We start from the raw sequence: 24679 nt of genomic DNA, 5'->3' as shown, positions 1-24679 counted from the left end.
CACTGTTTACATGAAGTTTCCAGCTATCACAATGAGAGAAACCAGACATCCCAATGGAAGATAGCTCACAAAGCAAGGTTCAAATTACAGTGACACACTGAATATGTCACAACCTTTCTTTCAATCAGATTCTGCACATCTGAATATGAAAATAATTCATCAAAAAGTAACTTCAATCTTCATTTCTTTTAATCTGAAGGGAAAATACAAAGTATCTCGAAAGTTAATACTTTGAGAGTTTGGTTAGGTTAGATCCATTTATTAATCGTAAAAGTAACCATGGCAAAAGCAACCTTAACTCATTCTTGATAATGAGAAAATCTCTATATACAAACCTGGCAAATTTTTTAAAAGGTACTAAAACAAGGCTTTTGAAAATAATGAAAGCTAGCTCGATTCATATAATGTCAAATAACTTTCAGTTAATAAGAGAATCATTTATATTTTTATAATGCTTTATAGCATATTTTATCCCTAATGAGAAAATGTACTAAAATTCTAATGCTAACCCTGAAACTTTAATCCAAAACCTTACAGGTTAAAGACTAAATGTTGGTCAAGAGGGAAAGGATGGAACCAGGCATTGTCCACAGGGCAAATGAAAATTATTAGCAAGATGGCAGAAATGCTGAACCCAAAGGTACAAACACACTTTTCTTTATAAAAACAAAACACACACACAGAAATTACAGTTACAACGCAACCATCATATATCTATATTCTCTACTAGCTGGTGAACCTGTTATTAAAATTTCAAAGAAAAAAAAGAATTTAAGCATTTTCTATTTTAATCCATAAGAAATATTCGGTAACAGATAAATAGAGCATTTGTTGCATATTAATGAATTTGTAGCTTCTTGTGCTTTCCATCTGAATTAGGGGTAAAAACCCCCAATTATTTTATTTTCAATGAGATATAACTGTAAAGTAATATTAAACATCTACACAAAATCAATCCTTTCTTCAGCCCAATTCTATATGAAAGTACTAATAGTGAAGATTCATGATATTGTGTGAAAATGGCGACGCATAACACTGTAGACTCAGCCATAGATTTTAATTCACAAATATATATATACGCGCCTTGTGTATGACAACTGTACCAAAATAGTCTCAAAAATAAAGACAATACTTGAGACACGAAGCAACCCATTCTCCCTGTTCTTGCATCCTTTGAAAGGGAAAATAAGACTCTGATGCTTCATAAATACTTTAAAAAGTTCAGGATGGCCTTAACCACACAGTCTCCACTGATGCTTTGCTGCCTCCAGTGTTGCAGACTGCTCAGCTCTGGAGGAGCTGTGACCTGCAACCAGCGGGGCTTATTTATGTCCTGGCTTCTCTAGGTCGGGGAGTTTTCTGACCAGAGCCTGGTGGTTTATTCTGATGCTGGCGAGGAGCCCTCCTTCAATGCCGTCGGAACCCGTGTAACTGATTTCTTCACCATTCAGGGTAGTCATGTGCCCCCCGAGGGCTTTTAAGATGGCGTTGCCAGCACATATATCCCACTTTTTGATATATGTCACATGGATATATAGATCAGCTTTCTCTTGACTCTTATCAGGCACATCCAAGAGTGCTAAAACTTTATAACCTACAAGATAAACACAGAATTTAGGTTATTGTCTGAAAGATTTAAAGAAAGGACCTTATTGTTTTGAGTACACTGTTAAAATAGCAGAGTGTATGCAGGAGCTCTCTGTACTATCTTTGCAACTGCTAAGTCTAAACTTATTTTAAAAAAAAAAGTTGTTTTTTTTTTTTTATGGTAACAGTACAGATGTTAAACCCAAATGAGCAAAAAAAAAAAAAAAAACTGCAAAGTAATTTATGAAGCTATTTTCAAATATAAACAAATATATGCCTATAACTTTTAAAATTTAAATCTACTTTGTGGTTGTCTTCTACAGGGTGATACCTTCAATATGAATCATTTCCTATGGACATTACACAAAAGCTAAACACCCACAGATTTCCCTTGAGTATCCTGGAAGGCTGGGTTTGAAAGAAGAAAGCACAAAATGATACTATTGTCTTAAGTCCTTTTTGGAATAAGGCAGAATTTTAAAAATAAAATAATAAAATAAAACAAACCCAAAAGAAACTGGGTCTAAAATCTAGTTTATCCCATTCCTACCGGTATTCTGGACATCACCTTTCCTAACCAACCTGAGAGCTTATAAGAAAACAATGAAGTCATGTTAAGAAAGACGTGTATAGGTCGGCAGTACACTAAACCTGTCAGGCTTCAAGGTTAAAAGCATTACTTTTCCCTTTATTACTTGCTGAAAAGGTTTTCAAACACAAATGTTTCTGACTATAATTTGCTATTTATCTGAATTAAGACACTTCTGACGTATTAAACAACACTCAGAACAAGGGCAGGCAAATGACCTATGAGCTAAATTCGGGCCGCGGCTTGTTTCTGTATGGCCTTCAAGCTATGCATTTTTTTGGTTTTGTTTTTTGTATTTTTAAAGGGTGGTTAAAAAAAAAAGTCAAATACCAGTATGCAACAGAGATCATATGTGACTCACAAAGCCTAAAATATTTACTATCTGGCCTTTCAGAAAAAGCCAGCTGACCCTAAGCTAGAACAGAGGGAATGCACTAATACAGCATCTACGTCAAAGCGGGAGGGCACTAGACTCTGTGGCTCCTCCCAGACGCAAAGCTGAGGAGCTCGAGGGTGTGAGCGGTGACTGAGGCGTCAGTGGTTCTAAGAACACCTTCCATGCTTCCGGGCATCCTGCTGCTAAATAAAGCGCTGTGATGTGCTGCATCTTTCTTTCTCTCCTTGCTGTTCTTACAGTTAAATTAAAAGCACAATTATTTTGAGATCAGATCATATATATAATAACCATCAATGTCAGGAACTTTTGTAGCATTTGAGGAACAGAAATCACTGATAGGAGGCTGTTTCTATTTTGAAACTGTCTCTACCAAGGATGTGCACGTGACTGAAATCCTGCTCTCAAGATAACCAAGTAGGGGACCAGGCCTGTCTTGAACGCCCACTGTCCATTCTCACTTTCTTCCCAAGGACAGGACAACCAAATCTGCCTGCTAACACGGCCTTGGCCCTGCAGGGAGCACTGCACAGGCACTGAGGGGAGCAGGAACATACCAGCACCACCTGCCGGGATGATCGTAGTCTGGTTTCCAAAAGTCTGCATAGCAACCTGCTTGACCATTCCTGAATGCGAGCGAGACACAACGATCGTCGGGGTCTTCTCATTGTAGGAAGTGCGGGCTTTCACATTTGACCCACCGTCTACCATCGCCCAAGCTGCAAAGCAAATACAACAGCCAGTGATGGCACTGAAGCTTTTAAAACTAGTACTCAAAGTACCAAGAGTGACTGAAAAAAACTTCTTCCAAAGAATTACTCGTATTTTTTCCCCAAACAGAAAGCTTTGGTTTTTTTCCTAAGTACAAGAGTAATATGTTTATTTTTTTTTTGCAATAGGCATATACTAGGACACAGCTAAAAGAGGCTACGCAATCCTGCCCAACCAGAAACAGTGACTATTAAATCCCTCACTAAGAAGGCCCAGGCTCCAGAGCTCCCTACGGGGAGCTGCTGGGTCTTCACTGTGGCCTAACTATAACTCACCTTCCCGGCCTCCTTCCCGCCCCCGTCCCGTTCACAAATCCCATCCCAAGAGCACGCTCCAGTCAACACCCTGCATGCTCATCTCCTCCACCCCAAATCTGATTCCTGGGCAACCCAACCTGTGGCCACCTACGACAGAAGCACAACTAATGACCCTGGGTGATTCACATTTTAAAACGACTTTCCTTCTACACTACCTTTTCCTCTGATATATGCACGTTCGCAATTATTTGAATATTGGCTCAATCTCCTAAGGGGCTTTATACATACAAAACTGTTAAAGAGGTAAGTGAGGTAGGCTTACATATCTGCTATATCAGAGAGTTTAAAAAGAAAAAGCACTAGATTTCAAAATAGGCTAGAAATTTTTAAGAAGGTGAAGAGACTGCAGAGATGGCTTGAAATGTTTTTCTTGGTTTGCAAGTTTACTGACTACCAAACTATACAAGAAAACAAACTTACTCAGAAATATCCCAATGAGATGACTGTTCTAGTAGGCACTCACTGTGGAATAAAATATAGTCCACCATGGCCAACAAGGTAAGCAGCTCTGTTATCACCTACTCCTGGCTGCAGAAAAAATTTACAGAGTGAACAGAGTCTAGGTTTCTGAGTTCCTCAAGTTGATGGCAGTCTCTCAGATTCTTCTCACACTTCTTTTCAAAACCACACATAGCAACAAGGAGAACAAAAACACAGTTAACCAATACCTAAAGAATAAGCAGGAGACAGAGGATAGCTATAAACACAAATTTATCAGAAAGCAGGGGAGTAAAGACTGAAGATGAGCAGAATAAGTACTGTAGCTGACCCCCACGTGGGAAGTGCCAGGAGGTCAGAGGACTCTCAGTGGTGGCAGAACTCAGACAGCAACAGGCAGAACTTCTCCAGAATGAAAAGGTCTCGTCTAAAATGAGAACTACTGAAAGTAGGCCTGAGACTTGGCAACAAAGCAGTGAGTAAAGGAGATCTGGAGAAGACACGGAAACAAAAGTGAAGTCTCAAGAGCATACTGGATGAAGTGCATCTTTTAGAATGTCTCTCTAAGAGAGAAAATTTGGAAGACAGCAAAGAGAACTAAAAAGAAGGAAGGGGCTGAGGATAAGGGCCCTACTGAAACAAGAAAGGATCAAACAAGAAAGGAAAAATGTGAAAACAACAACAACAAAATGCCTAAGATGCCTACTAGTAAAGATAATGCCTTCCTCACACTGACAGAAAAGAAGGCTTGTGAACAGTGAATTACCCAAACCCATCCTGCTACCACATTTCCCCAGTTCCACAGTAACTAGATCAAATGGGAATAAGAAATACAGAACTGCTATGTCTATTGTAAAAGAAGAAAATATAAGGAATGAAGATTAAAACATTTCAGGCTACTTGAAAATTTCTACAAAGCAGAATTAAGACTATAACGCAACACTACAATATGATTAAAAATAAATAAGCAACAAAAACAAAAAAATAAAAAGAACACTATGGAACAAATAAAAAACAAATCAGAAGAGATGAATAAAAAATAGGAATATATGAAATGGGAACTCATATAACACAGGAAAGAAACTGAAAAAAAAAAGAGGACAAAATTATTAAAGACTTAGCACTAAATCACAGGATACATGAGGGACAACAGAGTCGTCCAAAAACAGAGAAAGCAATAACAAAAACAAAAAATAAACGAAACAAGTAAACAGATAAAAGGGACCAGAATAAAAGTGATCCACATGGAAGCCAGCATGCATACATTAGGAGTCCATGAAACAGAGAAACAAAATGATGAAACAGAGCTAATCTTCAAAATTACGATTCAAGAAAGTGTCCTTGAAATAAAGAGAACCTAAATGTCCACACTGAGACATAATCTGCCCAGAATGCCAACTCTGAATCTGAGATACGTCCTAGCTCTGTTGGGAGACTCTAACGATAACGTTCTCTGGTACTCCAGGCAAAAAGACCAAGCTACTTACACAGAATAGAAAATCAGGGTATAAGCCTTTTTGTCAAAATTCAACGCATGCCTACACAGACAGCACACCAGTTTAAGCGTTTATATCATTCAACCAGGAAAAAACAGTGTATTGTGGGTTGAATAATGTCCTACCAAAGTTTAGGTTTACCCTGAGCTCTCAGAATGTGACCTCATCTGGAAATGGGGTCTTTGCAGATGTAAAGCTGAGGTCACACTGGATTAGAGTGGACCCTAAATTCAATGACTGGTATCCTCATAAGAAGAGGAAATGCAGAAATACAGAGACAAAGAGAATGTGAAGATGGAGGCATAAACTGAAGGGAAGTGTCTACAAACCAGGGCATGCCAAGGAATGCCTGGAGCCTCCAGAAGCTGGAAGTGGCAAAGAAGGAATCTGCCCTTGAGCATGACACTGCCAACCACTTGATACCAGACTTCTAGCCTCCAGAAACGTAAGAGAATTCATTTCTACTGTTTAAAGCCACTCAGTCTGTGGTAATTTGTTTTAACTGCCCTAGGAAACAAATATAGTTTTGAAATACACAGATTTTATAACTAGCCAAGTGGTCTTTCCAAGTATCAACACTATAGAAAAGTCTTTTCCTATGTAAGAACTCAGGGAACATCACACGCATGCTCTAGCTCTTCTAAGGTAATCTATTAGAGACCAGGATTTATCCAACCAAAGGATGACTGAGGAACTCTCAGCAAGAGTACTGCTGGTAAGCACTGAATAAATGTAACTGTGGATTTAAGAGAAAGCCAAAGATAGGAATAAAGGTGTAGAAATGTTATCTCATAGTTGATTACTGAGAGTTGAAGGACACCATTTAAATCTGAAGATTTGAAGAGCAGAGTAGAAAGATAAACATCAAAAAAATATGACTGACTAAAATGGGATAGTTGGTCAGGAAGGCAAACTAAGTCAATTTAATTGCTGCTCCTAGGAGAGATCCAATAGCTAACACCTGAAGAAAATGACTACGTAGTGGTATTTAAAGAAAAAAGTATATATTAAAGTGTTAGTAAAAAAAATGCAACAACAAAAAAACTTAAAAAACAATAACTGTAGTTTGAATCACACTGAATATATAAAAACCCATGAGATAAGGATATTAAAAAAAAAGAGAGAGAGAGAGAGAGAGAGAAAGCCTATGCTTCCCCCAAAATAACATCTGTTTGCACTGGAGGTAGCTTTCATACTAACTCCTAACTTGAAAATTGGTAAAGGAAAAGAGTACCATGTCTTTAGTAGAAGCTACATTTTAGGATAAATAAATAACCCCAAGTTGATAGAGAAATTTCTCTACAGAAGAACTTCAGCTAATATGTGCAGAAAAAAGCAACAGATTCAGAAAATCCCATTTAACACCTTAAATAGATCTTAAAACTATTACATGGAAGGTTTAATGGAATCCTGATTTCAAAAGATGCCAAAATATCTCTCTAGATTACCTGCTGATAGCAAGGGAATCAAAATAACTTTATAACTGAGAAGGCTGGTCATGAACACCTTAACCATCACCAATAGTGAGATGAGACACATGTCACGTAACGTGATGCAGTAGAAAGTACATGAAGAATATCTAAAATGCGTTGAGAAAAATGTTTAACCTTAATCCAATCAAGCCTCCAGATCTAAGTTACACTTTATAAGAAAATGAAGATGAAAAGTAAACAAGTGAAATAACACCCTGGGAAAAGAATCAGGAAGAATCCAAATGGTAGGACATTCTATGACAAGTGACCAGATCTCCTCAACAAGTCAATGTCTGAGGGAAAAGTGGACTGGAGGCTGTTCTAGAATCTAGATAAAAGAATTTAACATAGCAACCTAACAATCAAAAGAAATGCTCATCACTTGACTGGATTTTGGTCTGAGGTAACAGATTATAAAGTCCACTTTAGGAACAATTGGGGGAAATGTGACTACTGGATCAATTATAGAATAATTCCTAATTTTATTATTATATTAACAGTAGTTTCTTGTTTAGAAACATGTTCTTTTTAGAGATGCATACTGAAGTATATAGGAGTAAAATATTTTCTCTAAAGTGCACAGGCAAATAACTAGATGAATAAATAAACCAAAGCAGATATATGTGTTATCAACTGTTACATCTAGATGGAGTACATGAAAATTTGTTGTAACTGTTCTTTTGAAATTATTCATAATAAAAGTAAAATAAGAAATGAGAAGTAAAAAAATCCTCTAAATTCTTTTTAAAGATGATGAAAAAAAAGTTTTATTAAGAAGTGAATTTACAATACGGTATCGCTAGAGGTCAGTATCGTGTAAGAGAATAAAGACAGTATATCTCAGTAGATAGTACTAGGATAATTTTAGATAAGAATTACTAATTCAATATTAAAAAACATATATATTTCAGATCACATAAACTCAATACATTCAGTCATAACATTTATATGGACAAAATTATATCAAGCCCCTTAAAAAATACAGTAGGTGCTTGAATAAATATAAATGATTGATGTTGATGATAAGGTAGTAGGGATAAGCTAAAATAGCAGCTAACAGAATACGTTTATTCTGTCTAGAAGACATGCTAACAGAAAGTCCAGTAGGAAATAAAAAGTGGTTGGTACTTTTCTACACAGACTTCTGACATTGTAACTTATTTTTAATAGCTACAAATTTTCACTGAGTGGATATACTACATCTACTTATACATTTACACATTACTTCATTAAAATATGTACTAGTCAAGTATCTCTTGCTTCTAAGAATTTCACTCAGTGAATTAATTCTAATTAAGTCTGATAAGAATGTTGATCAGTTTTGCTCTAACTGCTGCCAGCAACAATAATATCTAGCTTCCATTATAGTCAAGTAGAGCTAAAAATTCTGGGAAGTACACAATACTTGACAGTTATACTCTGCCAACATCAACATACAGTCTGGATCTGAAAACAATAGTCCCAAAAGAGGGCATAAGCCAAACAAACCTTCGATCCAGGAGTGGAAGGTCAACCCACACTTAATTAAGGGCATACTGATTCTGATTCTTCTGGAATGTTTGCTGACTAGCAAGCACCTTACATTGTTCCTAACCCTACTGCTGGGGGGGGGGGGGGGGGGGGGGGAATTACATACTCTGATGGAATTAAGGTTTTTAAAAATGGACATTTTATTACCCCCATTCTCCCTCCTAACATGAAAAGATGCAGAAACCAGGACCTATTTGCCTCTCTGATATCAACTTCCTCTGTAGTTTCTCTACCCCAGTTCTAATTTTCTTTGGAGCAGCAGGCTCTGCTGGAAGCTACACGTGCCACGTGACAGCTGGCCAATGAGATGAAGCAGAGGGCTTCACGTTAGTCTTTCCTAATACAGAGAATATCTAAGACAGATCTTTTGTTCCTCTTCTTTGCCCTTTCTTCCTGCCTAGAATAGAGCCATGGTAACTGGAAGCACCCATCTTTGTGAGCATGGAAACAAAATGCCACCTTCTAAGAAAAAAAGCAAAAAGACAGGAGTCAGGTATTTAACAGTATCAGAAAGCCACTGAATCACTCCTACTCTTTGGGCATCTTATTAGGTGAGAAAAATAAAGCCCTTACTTGTTTAACTATTGTAACCAAGGATTGCTAAAGGCGATCCTACCTGACAGAAACAGGCATGAGGGACAATTGTCAAAAGAATGAGAGTGGAATTCAAAGACTTAAGCCCTGTACATAACATTTATAAGCCTGATTTTTCTTTTTTTATGAAAAGAAAGTCACTATAATTTCTATTTTATATTCTTTCCAGAGTTATTTTGAGACTGAGATGAATTTATGCCAATACACTTTACTGTGAAAATACTAAACAAATGTAAGATACTAATAAGGAGTGGTTAGCTCTTAGAGTAACATTGTAAACTGTATGGTTTTCATGGTAAGAGCTGCTAAGCCCCTTTTCTCATCTACAACAAAAGACAAAATTTTTCCATGTCACACAGTTATCAAAAGGTTCAAATTCTACAAAAAAAGACAACATTTTTCCTTGTCACACAGAATTATCACAAGGTTTAAATAAAAACACAAATTTGTAAACACTATGCAAATGTTAGGAATCATGGAGTTACAATACAAAAGTGGTGTGATATACCATTTGCATAAAACTCCTGGGATTGATTCCTCCTCTGTTTTAGCTGGGTGATCCTGAGGAACGTATCGCATTTCTGAGTCTCATCTTCTCACCTGTTAAGTGCAATGCTAGCAGTTACCACGTCCCTCCCTCAGGAGCTAGACGAAGTACAGCAGTGCTGCTGCCCACATCCACTCTCCCTGTTCCCCTGAGGGACAGTGCCCCTGAATTCCAGCTTGGATGGCCACTCAAAATAAACACTACATTTCTTCACCTCCCTTGTGGCTTGGTTCTAGCTATGTTTTGATCAATGGGATGTGAGCTGAAGTGATGCGTACAATTTATAGGCCAAACTGTCAGTGGGAAACGTCCTCCACGTCTCCCTTCTAGCCCTCTCCACTGCTGGAAAGTGGATGAAGCAGTGAGCCATCCTCAGTTGTGCAGATGTACTAACTTTAGTTCAGCAAAACAGCAAGAGAATTTCTGTGAGACTTTGGTGCCAGGGAGCTGCCATGGCTGCCTGGTCTGCTTACACACAGGCCATTACAGAAAAGAGAAATAAGCTGTTTTGTTCTATCTCCTGTATTTTGGTGAATATTATTATACAGCTTCAACCAGAAGTCTAATCTGTATACTGACTAATTCAGTAAACATTAAAGGAAATATGAGAAAGCAATCCATAAACCTTTAAGTAATTATATACTTAATCTTAAGGCACACTACCACAGTAACGGCATATAGCTTCTGTAGCTCATCAAACTGTCAACTGAAAAAAACTACCTGAATTATGAAAAGGAGTTAAAAAGTCAGATAGCACAAAGCAGATTTGGTTTTGAAATGCAGAGCCAACACTAATATATATGTCTAGCCTATCTCAGAGCAGCTAGAACTTGGGTACAAGGTTATTCTGCAAAGCAAACAACCCTAGAGTAATAAAAAATTAATTTTGTCTCTATTTTTCTCCACTTGAGGGACAGCATTTTTATGCAGTGTCAGCTGCCCCAGTGAGATACAATAGATGAGTCTGGAGTAAACGAGAGAACTGTATGGAGTCTGATGTGTTAGTTTCCTGGGGCGGCCATAACACATTACCACACACTTCGTGGCTTACAAGAAGAGAAATTTATTTTCTCACAGTCTGGAGGCCAGTAAGTCCAAAATCACAATGTTGGTAGGGTTTGTTCCTTCTGGAAGCTTGGAGGGAGAATTTGTGCTGCACCTCTCTCCCAGCTTCTCATGGCGGCCAGCAGTCTTTGGTGTTCCTCAGCTTACACACATCACTCCAGCCTCCGCCTCCACTATCACACTGTCTTATCCTCAGTGTGTCTGTGTACTCTCTGTTTCTTATAAGAATGCTCTCACTGGTTCAGGGCCCACCCTAAAGCAGGATGAGCTTATGTTGATAATTGCCCTTACCTATATCTACAAAGACCTTATTTCCAAAAAGGTCACGTTCTGAAGTTCTGGGTTGTTATGAGCTGAACTGTGCTCCCCCGAAAGATATGCTGAAGCCCTAACCTCCAGCACATCAGATTCTCACTCTATTTGAAAACAGGCTCATAAGTTCCTAGCAGATGTAATTAGTTAAGATGAGGTCATGCTGTAGTAGTGTAGGCTCCTCATATACAATGAGTGGTGTCTTTATAAGAAAAGACACACAGACACAGACACGCATAGAGAACGCCTTGAGACAGCAGAGGCAGAGACTAGATTTATAGCCGAGAAACAGTGCGGATGCTCGCAAACCGCCAGAGCTAAAAGAAAGACACGGAAGGATTCTTCCCTGCAGGTTTCAGAGAACACGGCCCTGCCAACACCTTGATTTTGGACTTGTAGCCTCCGAAACTGTGACAGACTACCTATCTGCTGTTTAAAGACACTCTGTTTGTGGGATTTTTAATGGCAGCTCTAGAAAGCTAACACAGGGATGGGTGTGAATTTGAAGACATTATTCAGCCTACTAAAACTGGTCATTAGGGCTGCTTTCAATACTGGCCAAGTAGATACTGTCACCATCAATAACTTCATCATCTTAGAGAACAGTGGAGTCAAAAGGGTCATAATCCTACTAGCCCCATGTTCCTGAGGGGAGTTACCAATTAAAAGTACAAGGATTCCCCTCAGACTGTCAGCAATATTGCTTACACCGCTAATTGTTTCCCTCAACTTCTTCACCCCGAAAACTCATGGTGTCATCGTGGACTTGTAACCCACAGTGCATACTGTCATGGATATGTGGCAAACTGCAGTGTGATGGCTGTGTGATACCAAAACACCATCCTAGGATTCGTCAGCACTGGCAAGGCTGTGGGCAAGGCCATTTCTGAGCTGAATGGCAAGCTCTTTGGCATGGCCTTCCATAGTCCCGCTCCCAACACGACTGTCATGAATCTGACCTGCCATCTGCAGGAAACTGACAAACATGATTGCATTAGGAAGGTGGGGACGCAAGGGTCTAAAGGGGCATGAAAGGTGTCCAGGCCTACACAGGGATTGGTCTGATTATTAAGGCTTTCGCAGTGACACCACTCAGTTATAATGCCAAGACTGGCACTGCCCTTCACCACCACAATATCAAGCTCATTTCCTGATATGAGAACAGGTTGGGCTAGGGCCACTTCACCATGGATCTCAGAATGCGCACAGAATCCAACATGTAAGAGCCTGGGACCTTCTCCCCAGCAACAGGATGACAGAAACAGAGAGGCCCTCAGCTTCTGGGGAGTCCAGGCCTGTATCCCCCACACACTAAGAACTGCTCAGCTTCATTTCACACAGTTTCCATCCTCTAAACAAAGTTTAGAAAGCTCTGCTTTGTCATATATTAATGAGCACCAACAATAAAATCCTCACTGTATCCAGGAAGGGTGAGGTAGGGTAGGGGACTGACTTTAATAATTACTGAGCTACAGCTGAGATTCCAACAGGACCGTAAGCACTACAGACAAAGGATTTAATAACATTAACTCTCGGAAGCTCTAGCGTACTTCTTACCTGTATATTCAGAAAATGGCTTATGTATCACTCCTAGCACAGGTTTACCATTTACAGCCACACACACCATAGTAGTAACATACTTTCGAAGATCCTCTACAAGAAAAAAAAAACACCCAATAATAAAAATTATTATTAAAACAATTTAGGATTGAATTTAAAAAATCAGTTTCAAGCATTTAGAATAGTCCCTGTACAAGGTTTGTGCTCACTAAATATTATCACTATTATATCACCAAATTAATTTCAGTCTAGGAAAAACTTTTTATAAACAAACCCCTCAATATTCCATATTTCTATTTCTGCAAAATATTGTCTTATAATTTCAGTTACTATTAGATATACACATCCAGTGTCTTCTCCCTGGTCTCCAAATAGTTATCTACTGAGTGTCTGTTTTCAGTCAAGTTCCGTGCTTAAGCACTAGAATACAAAGGTGAAAAAGCAGAAGCCCCCACATTCAGAGAACGTACCATCTAGAAGGACAAATATATAAGCAATCAACTTTTATATACCAAGAAAACAAAGAAAACACAGAAATTATGTATCTCTGGGCAAGAAGTAAGGACTGGGAGGAGATGCAAAGAAATGAAAACAGGAGCTAGGACCAGGTGAAAAGAACAGAAACAGGAGGTGGGGAAAGTAAGTCTATTTTGCTGTTTATTTGCTCTGTGGGTGCCTAGGATTTAGTATTCTGAATTGCAAGAATAGATGCATATGCAATAAAACCTAAATTCCCAAAATCACAAGTGAATTCCGTATTCTGGCTATATAAATAAATACCTCAATAATGTGCACTTCAATATATAAATCAATACATAAATCAACCCTTCAATAAACAGGTGTCCAACAGGAATTACTTAGTTGTTGTGACTGCTAGAAACTTCCTTCACTAAAGAAACAGTGACATAATGAGCCGAGCCACTATCACTGAGAGGAGGATGCCACAATACAGTTGCGGGGGGGGGGGTGTTGAGAATAACTGATCCACTCCAAAAGTTTCATACCACAGTGCTTTAATCCAGCTCTCCAACTTAAAATCTAATTGGAAAAGCTGTGTCAGGCTGGTAAAATACTCACCACCAGGAATACACCACCTGCCTGCCCTTGTTCTTGTTCTCCCATATATAATGGCAATATAAGTCTGAGATCAATTTTAATTTTAAAATTACCTGTATATTCCTGTGTAGCATCAAGTGGGTCAATCCAGACAGTAACACTCTCTGCTGGTACTTCCTGAGGAGTGGCTATTTCCCTTAGGATGTCCTCAGGAATCTTACGATCCCATAAGATGACCTCCTGATCACTGGCATCCACATGCTCCTCAGTATTGATCTGCATCAAAAAGAGTTGACAGTTAAAAAAGTTTTAAAGTAAGGAAAAAAAAAAATCACTACCCGGAAAAAACACAATAGAGAAAAATAATTCAGACAAAATCCCTTAAATTGAAAGTAGATAAATTAATATTTTTATTTCAAGGAATTTCACTGCAAAATGAAAATATATTGTATAAGAAATTCCAGCTACACTGTCTTCCAGTGCTTTCCAATCTAATATTCGAACTTCGCTTGTGTAAGCAGGATGGAGAATCTAAATATAGAGATATATAAAAGGAAACTAAACATCAAAGAAACAAGCTATTTAAAGCTTACTGATATTTAGAAAAAATAACAGATCCAAAAATGTGAAAATGGACTGACAATATTATGGAACACTGAAAACAGGTATCTGTAAGAGTTAGAGAAGTTTGACAACAGTCTTAAAAAATGCCTTAAAAACAATGATAAAGATGTCAATTCTCCCATCTGTAAACTAGACTTCGAGCAGCTTCTATCAAAAGCTCTACAGGTTTTATTTGTTTGTTTGTTTTTACCAATTCCTGGAAACAGAACAAACCATTTTGGGGAAAGGGTGAAAAATACATACATATATGTAAAAATATACATAATTATATATATATACATATCCTGGGTTGACTTTCCTTGACACATTTTGGCTTTCCCACCCAGCTTCACTGAGGTCTAACTGACAAAGCTGAATGTATTTAAAGTGTACAATTTAATGAGATGATATACATGCACACTGTGGAGTAAGTACCACAATTAAGTTAATTAATGTATCCACCACCTCACATATCTACTTTTTTCTTTTGTGGTGAACACACTTAAGACCTACTCCTGAAGCAAATGTCATGTATGTAATACAGTATATAAACCAGTCACCTTGCTGCACATTAGATCCTCAGAACTTATCATCTTAGTCATAACTGAAAGTGTATACACTTGACCAATATCTTCCCTTTTACTCCCTCCCCTAGACTCTGGCAACCACCCTTCTACTCACTGTTTCTATGAGTTTCTCTCTCTTTCTTAAGATTCCACATATAAGTGATAACATATAGTATTTTTCTTTCTCTGTCTGGTTTATTTCACTTAGCATAGTGCCTTCCAGGATCATCTATGTTGTCCCAAATGGCAGGATGTCCTTCTTTTTAAAGGTTGAACAGCATTCCATTCTGTGTGTGTGTGTGTGTGTGTGTGTGTGTGTACATGCGCGCACATCACATTTTCTTCATTCACATATAGATGGACACTTATCTATTCGTTGTTTCCATGTCTTAACTATTATGAATATTGTTACAATGACCTTGGGAGTACAAATATTTCCTCCAGATACTGATTTCACTTCATTCAGATATATATCCAGAAGTCAGACTGCTGGATCATATGGCAGTTCTATTTAAAAAAGTTTTTAAGACCCTCCCTACTGTTTTCCGTAATAGGTGTACCAATTTACATTCCCACCAACAGTATGGAAGATGCTGAGCACCCTTTCATACATCAGATGGCTAATTAGCTGTCTCCTTTGGAAAAATGTCTATTTGGATCCTTTTTTAAATTGAATTATTTATTCGTTTGCTACTGAGGTAAATGACTTCCTTATATATTTTAGACATTAACCCCTCATCAGATATACGGTTTGCAAATGTTTTCTGCCATTCCATAGGTTGCCTTTCCATTTGGTTGACTGTCTCCTTTGTTATGCAAGAAGCTTTTCAGTTTGATGTTGTCCCACTTGTTTATCTTTGCTTCCATTTTCCATGCTTTTTGGTGCCTTTTCCAAAAAAATCATGGCTAAGACCTTGCTAAGGAAGTTTATTGTTTCAGGTGTCACACTTAAATCTTTATCATATTTTAATTTTTGTTGAGTGGTGTAAGATAGAGGTTCAGTTTCATTTTTTTCATATGGATAACCAGTTTTCCCAGCACCATTTGTTGAAGAGACTGTCTTTTCCCCATTCTGTGTTCTTGGCACCTTGTCAAAGATTAGCTGGACGTATATGCATTGGATCATTTCTGAACTCTGTATTAAATCCCACTGGTCTATAAGTATGTTTTTATGCCACGACCATGTTGTTTTGATTACTATAGCTTTGTAATATAATTTGAAATCAGGAAGTGTGATGCCTCCAGCTTTGTTCTTGCTTGGCTACTTGGTTCTTTTGTGGTTCCATATGAATTTTAGGATTGTTTGTCTTATTTCTCTGAAAAATGCCATTGCAATTTTGATAAGAATTGTACTGAATCTGAAGACTGCTTTGGGTAGTATGGATATTTTAACAATATTAATTTTCCGAATCCAAGAACAAGCAATATCTTCCCATTATCTGTATCTTCTTCAATTTCTTTCATCAATGTCTTACAGTTTTTGGTATATAGGTCTTTCACTGCCTTGGTTAAATTTATTTGTATTTTATTGTTTTTGATGCTATGGAAAATGGCACTGTTTTCTTAAATTCTCTTTCAATTAGTTCACTGTCAGTGTACAGAAACGTAACTGAGTTTTGTATATTGATTTTGTATCCTGCAGCTTTACTGAATTTGTTTATTAGTTCAAAAGTATTTTGGTGGAGTCTTAAGGGTTTTCTATATGTCTACATTGGATCATCTGCAGAGACAATTTTACTTCTTCCTTTCCAATTTATTTCTTTTACTTACCTAATTGCTCTGGCTAGAATTCCAGTCCTATGTTGAATGGATGTGGTAAAAGTGAGCATCTATGTCTTGCTTCCGATCTTAGAGAAAAACTAAAAGCTTTTCACCACTGAGTACGTTAGCTGTGGTCTTGTCATATATAGCCTTTATTATGTTGAGGTATAGTCCTATACCTAACTTATTGAGTTTTTATCATGGAAAAATCTTGAATTAAGAAGGGGTTAAAAAAAAAAAACAAAACAAAATGTGTAGGGTTTTCTGATTGAAGCTGCTTTAAATCTACAGTTTACAGATGGGTCATTGTGTTTGACAAGATTTTCACTGAGAGTCAGGTTAGGGAGAGGCAGAGTAAGAGAAGAACGTCAGCACAATTACCTGATCTGCTTTTGCACAACAGCTCTTTGGACCTGCTACTACCATTTCACGCCTACAAATTTAATAAACACTCCCACCACTGTAAACAGCCTTACAAACAGTTGTTCAAGTCAAAACCAGTAAGTCTTCCTCAAGTATTTTCCACATTCCGCCAGCTAGTAAGCCCTGGAAATTCTAGCTCCCAATTCTAAATTATCTGTCACTATGTATACCAAGAAAATCCTAGTCTGAACCACCCTCTATCTCTCACTTGGATTCCAAAAACAGCCTTTGATTGCTCTTGCCTCCAATTGTGCATTCACTGATTCATTCATTCAACAATGATTTAATGATTACATATTCTAAATTGTTTTGGTCAACGGGATATAATACCGAACAAAACAGACCAATTACTGCCTTTATGAAGCGTCCCTTCTCAACCTGGCAACCTGCCATGTTCCTAAATCAGATCGTGTCACCCTCTGCTTAAAACCTTCCAACTGTTTCTCATTACATCAAGATAAAATCCAGACTCCTTACCATCATCTACAAGGTAAGTCCAGAGTGATCAGGCTCCAGTAACTTTTCTCTCTTTGTGCCCTTATTTACCGCACCCCAGACCCACTTGTCTTCTGATCCTTTGGCCTCAGGGCCTTTGCACTTGTATTATTCTGTTCATAATACACTTTCCCCAAACCTCTGCTTCTCATCATTCAGTTCCCAGCTCATACGACAGTGCCTCAGAGTGGTCTTCCCTGGCCAAAGCAGGGCCCCACCGCTCCCCATCACTCTTTCCACATGATCTTATTTACTCTTCTTCAAAGCCCTTATTAGTATCCGAAATCCACATATTTGTTTATATGCTTACTATCCATCTTGACTCACTAGAACATAAGTTCTGTGAGTTCAAGGACACAGTTTCCTTCATTACTATAGCTCTATCCCCACTGCCCAAACCAGGACCTGGCACAGTAGGTGCTAAATAAACACTTCTTGATTGACAACACTATTCTTCATCAATGTAGTTTCATTTCTTCCCTAGAATACTTTCACTCAATCTACTCTCATCACTATTGCCTATCTGTCTCAGTCCTCACCAGGGAATTGAAGAATAAGAAATCAAGACCCTAAAATACAATTAGTGCCATTCATATGACAGTTCGGTTACTCTGGGGTCAAAGAAACTTTCAGTTAATGCCTTAAGAAGGTAGCGTTTATTGCATTTCTCCATAAATCATTGTACCCTAGTAAGTTTTTAGATATAATACCTCACATTGTGCTTTCAGTAGGCATTCTGTAACTATTTTCTAAATGGATATACACAGCTCTCTACCTGTCTTCTTCTCCTTCTACCTATAGAAGCCTTTTTCTGTCAACTACTACTTCTCAAATACACCCCTATAAATAATTAAACATGCTCTAGTGCCTCACACCTTAAAAACAAACACATGAAACAAAAAATCCATGGTACCTTCTCTTAGTCCCACACAACACTCTAGCTAATTTCCTTAGAGCCCAATTTCTTGAAAAACTTGTCTTTATTCAATGTCTCTATAGTCCTTACTTCCTGTCTTTTTGAGAGCTCTCACAAAATTTACCAATGACCTGCATACAGAACCATTTTTAAGAGTATGTGTTCTACATCAGATTGCCTGAGTTAAAGTCCAGCTCCTCATTTTACTGGGTATGTGACTTACCTAGGCTAGCAACTTAATCTTTCTGAGCTGCAGTTACCTTATTGCTAAAAGTGGGTGATAAATATATCTTCCTATAAGCTTCTTTGGGTGAATCAATGAAATATAATAGGCAAAACAAACTCAGTATAGTGCTTAATGCAGAGTAAGCACTTAATAAAAGCTGGCTGCTATTATTCTTATTAAATGATTATCTTCAGTTTTTGTTATCCTTGACCCTAGGCCCTGATCTTCCCTTTCACACTATATTCTCTCCCGAAGCACCCCTGTCAAAAACTAGTTTCAATTAATATTACAACATTGATGACGCACAAATTTTTATTTCTAATTCAGATGTCTCTTCAGAACTTCAGACCCGTATATTCAACTACCACTTTAACAAGTCCCTTGGACATTTCAAAGGCATCTCTACCTTAACAAGTCTAAGAGGGCACTCATAACGTGCCCTCTTGTACTTGTCATCCTCCACTGTCCTTCACCAGCAGTAAAACCCAATGGTGAAAGCCAGAAGCAGAAGCCATTTTTGATGCACATCCCTAGGAATTCTCTCCTATCTTCCACATAATCCTCTCTACAACCATAACCCCAACTTAAAATGTATCATTTCTCACTTGAGAAAGCCTAACTGGTCTACCCCCTCTAAACCATTCTCTAAGCATCTACACCATGAGCTCTTCCACCTTTTAAAAAACTGTAGTTAAGAGTACACTTTAGTTACACCTCCTATACTGCCTTACATACAGAATTATAGAGACCTGAGATAATTCCCAGATCATTAAGTGTATCTCTGTGAGCCTAAGATGATTTTCTACCTGTGTAACCTTTGGCAAATTATTTAGCCTCTCCAAGCCTCAATTTATCTATCCACAAAATGGAGGTAATAGCACTTAATCTCCTATGTTGTTGTCAAGAGTAAATTAACAATGGTAATAAAAAGCTTAATTCCGTGCTTCCCACTTATTGAGGACTAAATAAATGTTGGCTAATAACACAAGCTGAGTACAGCTTTCGCACTACTTGAGTCCCCACTGCCTGAGTTTGGGTCCTCATCTCTCACAAAGGTCTAGTTAAACAGCCTCCTAACTGGTCTCATTCACCTCTCAGCACCCAAGCTTAAACAAAGTATGGCATAATGTAGGCTTCAAGAAAAGTAAGGTAAATCTGGCCTTCTTTTAGTATTCTACAATTAAACTAAAGTTCAGGTTCAAACTTCTTTGAGACTGTATAGGATCGAGCCACTGCCTACCTTCCTAATTTCTTCCATAGTAAGGCTCCCATGTGCATCTGAACCAAGCTCATCAGGCTACTTGAATTTACTACATTACCATCTCTATTACTGCGTGATCCTTTGAACTTGTTTTTTCTGTCTTCAATGCTTTTGTCTGCACTAACTATCAAATTATTAGTTATCTCAATTTTGCAGAAGAGGAAGCTAGGAAACTGTGGCCCAGAGAAGTTAAATGACTGGCTGGGATCACCTAGCCTGGTGACGAGACATGTTAAGGCACGTGTTCTTTGCACTATATTAGCACTCAAACTTTTCCAGTGAGTACTCCTGTTGAGAGAGAAGAGTGTAACTCTGATCCTAGAGGTCAAGGAAGGCACAGATCAGAGACTCCTACCAGCTTGGAGTATCATGCTTTATCTTAAATAAATCACTGTCAAAAACTTTAAACAAATTGAGGATAGGAGCCCCTCAAAAAGAGAGTTCCCTGTACATTAAATCAAAACTATAAATCTAAATGTGTTCTGTGGCTGCAAATCCACTCCAAGAAACTATCTTTAGCCTTCATCATTATCCACAAAGATACAATGAGAGACAGTGTCATACAAATGGCTGCAGTTACTATTATTTTCAGTGAATGAAATCAAGTATTGCCAATGTGTTTAGGAAGAAGAGAAACACTGCCCTGAGAACTCAAGATCCCAAACCTGAGAAAGGCTGAAGACAAAAGGGAATCCAGAGATCGTAGGCCAAACTTGAGTTTTCTTAGGAAAAAATGCACTTTGTTTTTTGGCCCCACTGTGCAGCATGTAGGATCTCAGTTCCCAAACAAGTCAAACCTGGGCCCCTTGCAGTGGAAGCCCTGGAAGAGCTTTCAAAAATTAGGCCAGATAATTCTTTATTTGGGGGACTGTCCTGTGTATTATGGGATGCTTATCCTCTACCTACTGCATGCCAATAGCATTCTGCCCCCAGCTGTGACAACCAAAAATTTCGCTGCCACATGTCCCCTGGGGGCAAAACTGTCCCCAGTTGAGAGTGAGACCTGCAATATCCTCTTACTAAGGCATTAACAATTAGATAGGAGAGCTCAAGCCTCTGACTCTAGACAGGGAAGTAAATGCAGACAGCTCCATTTGCCCAGGGCACCAGGATAAAAGAAAAGAGGATCTGTGGTTTCTCAATGCTAATTTTCCATAAGGACATAAACTGCGTGGGATTTGACTTAAGATTCTCACCAAAAAATTTCAGGTGAGGCTTCAAAAAAAAACTAGACATTTAAGACTGTACTTCTGGGCATTGGAGGAAGGGAAGGAATACAAGAGAAAATCTAGGGCTGAGTTACTACCTAGATGGCTATGACATTTGGCCTCTAGTTTCACAACTTATTGACAAAAGGAGACAGCTCACCATGGCACCATCCTACTTTGACGTTGTGTAAATGAACACAATCTCCTCAATTCCATCAATCACCACCCAATAGGAACACAAAAGAAGTACAGGCAAACATTCAGTCACAAGAAAACAAAAAGTTATTTTACATAAAGGCAGACTTCAGCATTTAAAAAGCTTAGCTTGTGTGTTTAGCAAAATGCAGCTCATCACCCCTGGCAGTTATTCCCTTAGAATTTGTTAATAAGGGAGAAAACAAATGCAAAATCCTGTGGCAGTTACCCAACATATAAGTTTTGGTAGAGGTGGGGAGGGGTGGAGTTCACATTTGAACACACATGTACATATGGGTGTACATTTTCAATATTTAAGAATATTTTTGTATTGGCCTTTTTAAAGAAGTCAACTCTGCTGCTATATTTTCCTATTATTGCTTTTAAGCTTCTACAATTTTACGTTTTCCCCAGGAAACCATACTAAAGTTTTAAGTAGCCTCCTAAAAGTAGTTCATGTAAACTGTGGAGTGCAATGTGATGAGTCTCAGGTCTCCCGCCTGGAAAGTGGGCAAAATAAAATCTACTCCTTAAAGTTGCTGTGAAGATCAAATCAAGTCCTATGTAGCTAGGGTCTGGACACCTAAATACACTCAATAAGTGGTTACTATTACTATTGTTATAACTATCATATATCAACTTCTCTGAAACTTCCATTTTCCCCACAGACTCTTAGGGAACACCATGTGCTTTGGAGAAATGAAAAAGAATTTTTACAAGTACATCTTGCATCTAGATGCAAACCCAAGATAAGTATTATCTGTGATGATAAAGCACAGTAGGCAAAAGAAAAACCTGAAATGTTCTGTTTTGTTTGAGAACTATCATGTCAATTACATCAGGTATGCAGCAGCTCATGATATGAAAGCCAAAGTTCCTTCCCACTGCAAAAAGTTTTTTTAAAAGGAAAGAAAGAAAGAAAAAAAAAATAAGAAAAAAAGACAAAGAAAGAAAAAGCAATAACACAACAGACTGGAGAGAGGGTTACACAAGATATGTAATTCTACAAGGACAATACTCTAACTCTTAAAAGAACAACAGTAAAAGATCAGATATCTTCCAAAGAAGCCAGGGTTTACATTTCACTGTTTATCTAATTAATAAAATTCCACTGGAAACAATTTTTCTTCCTCGTCGCCAAAATCTACAGTTAGGTGGGTTAAAACATATACTTATAAAAGTACCGCTACACTATGTTAGCTCTTCCTCTGGATTGCAATACATTTTTAAAAGCTTTATTCATTCAACAGCAGCTGCGCTGACGCGATGAAGTTTAAAAGTATTAGTAACAAATCCAAAATGTCTGGATTTCCCTAAGAAAATGTCAACTACTTTCTCAGAAACGTTCTTCAATTCTTGTTCCTTGGAGTAAATATAGGATAGAAGGCTGAAGCGGCTGGGAAGTATACTTCCAAATACGTCCTTGAAGCCCACCCCCCCCCCACCCCCCGCAAATACATGCCATTCAGAGGGTCCTGATGAGACCACAGCTAAAGTAAATCGTGGCCACACCAGCCACAAATGTCCTGCATACTAACAGCTCGGCAGCAAGACACACGTCTACAGGTCGTGGCCTTCAGCTGGCTCCTGGCAGGTCGGCAGAAAACGTGTATTTTACAGTCATGACCCTTCCAGCAATTAAATGAAAGAAGGCTAGAGGGCCTTGGGGGTTCTAGTCCCACCCTTTCATTTTACAGAAGAGCCTGCGGCAGGGAGAGAAGTTAACTTTCTCAGCCTTGTGACAGCAGCGCCCACCCAGCACCCAGACCCCAGGGGCCAAGCGGGCGCGCACATCTGGGGAGGGGCCGGCCCCGCGACCTCACCCCGCTCTTCCACCAACTCTCCCTATGACCTTGAGCACCTCCACTTGAGCGTCTCCATCTCCAGATCCGCAAAATCGGAGCCACAGCCTGACCGCCTGGCGCTGCCGGAGGAGCCGCCGCGCCGGGCCCCCGCGCCCACCCCGCCCGGGCTCGCCGCACCCACCTGCACGTTGGGGAAGGCGGTCTTGAGCAGGTAGAACATCTTGCGGTTGGACAGCACATCCCCGCTGGTCATCTTGTCGTCGGCCCCCTCGCGCGTCTTCCCCTTGGACTTCTCGTGGAGGGCGTTGCTCTCGCGGACGCGCCGCACCTCCTCGCCGCCGCGCACGGCCGCCAGCACCGACACGGCCAGCATCTCGCGCAGGTCCACCGTGCCTCCGTCGGCCGAGGCCGCGGGCCCCGCCGCCCCGCCGCCCGGCTCGCCGCCCAGGCCGAAGAGGCTGAAGCGGCCGGCCAGGAAGCCCGAGTAGAGGTGGTAGAGCACGCCGAGCCCCAGCAGGCAGAACACGGCCACCCCCAGCGGGGACAGGCGGATGCCCATGGGGGCCATGGCGGGAGGCCGGGCGCTCGGAGCGGCGGCCCTCACAGGCCTCCCCGCACTCCCGGGCCGGGCACCGCGCGGACTACACCGGCGCCCGCTCCCCGGCGCCCGCGCGCCCCATCGCTCGCTCCCGGGAAAGGCCGAGCCGCGTCGAGAAGCCCCGCGCAGCCGTTCCGCAGGCCCGACAACCGCCCGGGCGGCGCGCTCCCAGCTCCTCCACCGGCCGGCTGCTCTCGCTTCCACGTTAGCCAACGGCCGTGGGGTGAAAGGGGAGCGTGGGTGTGTATCCGGGTTACGCAAGGGGGCGGGCCGAGGACGAGGGGGCGGGGCGACCCAGGCTCCTCCCTCCAGGGCGGGGCCACCCGGGGCCAGGGCTGCTGGGAGGCGCTGAGCCGCGCGCCCTCTGTGAGTCCGGTAGGTCCGCGGTGTTTGGGGCTTCAAGTCAGTCGGGGATGTGGCGGAGCTGTTTCCCACGCGCGGAAGGTTGCTGAGTACCTTGTGGAAATTTAAATTAAGCCTCTCAGTGTATGGCTGAAATAGAGCCATAGGGACAGTCTGGACGTCCCATCCCTCTGATTATTGAGGAACCGAGGACGTTACAAGCCATTTTAAGAGAAATCTATGCTTTTTTTCTGCCGGTGCTTGTGCCGACAGAGCCTGTAGCTTTAAATCGCTTCTCGGCGCTCTTCCTGGCGGAGCTGGAGTGGGGCCGTGACGGGAGGAAATTTACTTGGCTCTTTATTCTGTTGGCACCCCTGTGTAAACGCTTATGCATTTATATCTGTATGTATAGATTTTTCCCTTTACCTTCACCTGCCAGAATAAACCATCCTCTATGCAAGTGAAGAACTTAACCTTGATTCTGGGCTTTCACGGTGTGAGAAAACACTCCGGGCTTCCCTCACTGCTGAGTCCACTTTGTCCATACCTTCC

General features: G+C 40.0%; 1 protein-coding gene across 1 annotated transcript; it reads right to left on the bottom strand.

Annotated features, from left to right (window-relative positions):
* Positions 1–243: 243 nt before the first annotated feature.
* Positions 244–24008, bottom strand: BPNT2 (3'(2'), 5'-bisphosphate nucleotidase 2). Its single transcript, XM_057735461.1, has 5 exons — positions 23369–24008; positions 13842–14004; positions 12670–12765; positions 3128–3289; positions 244–1594 (listed from the first exon to the last, which is right to left on the bottom strand). Exons 1-5 carry the CDS (start codon positions 23753–23755, stop codon positions 1323–1325), a joined length of 1080 nt encoding a protein of 359 aa, XP_057591444.1. The 5' UTR covers positions 23756–24008; the 3' UTR covers positions 244–1322.
* Between the last annotated feature and the right edge of the window lie 671 nt (positions 24009–24679).

Source organism: Hippopotamus amphibius, chromosome 5 (assembly GCF_030028045.1).
Source record: "Hippopotamus amphibius kiboko isolate mHipAmp2 chromosome 5, mHipAmp2.hap2, whole genome shotgun sequence".
NCBI lineage: Eukaryota > Metazoa > Chordata > Mammalia > Artiodactyla > Hippopotamidae > Hippopotamus > Hippopotamus amphibius.
Note: the sequence above shows the minus strand (reverse complement) of the source record. Positions and strands in the feature narration are given on the sequence as shown.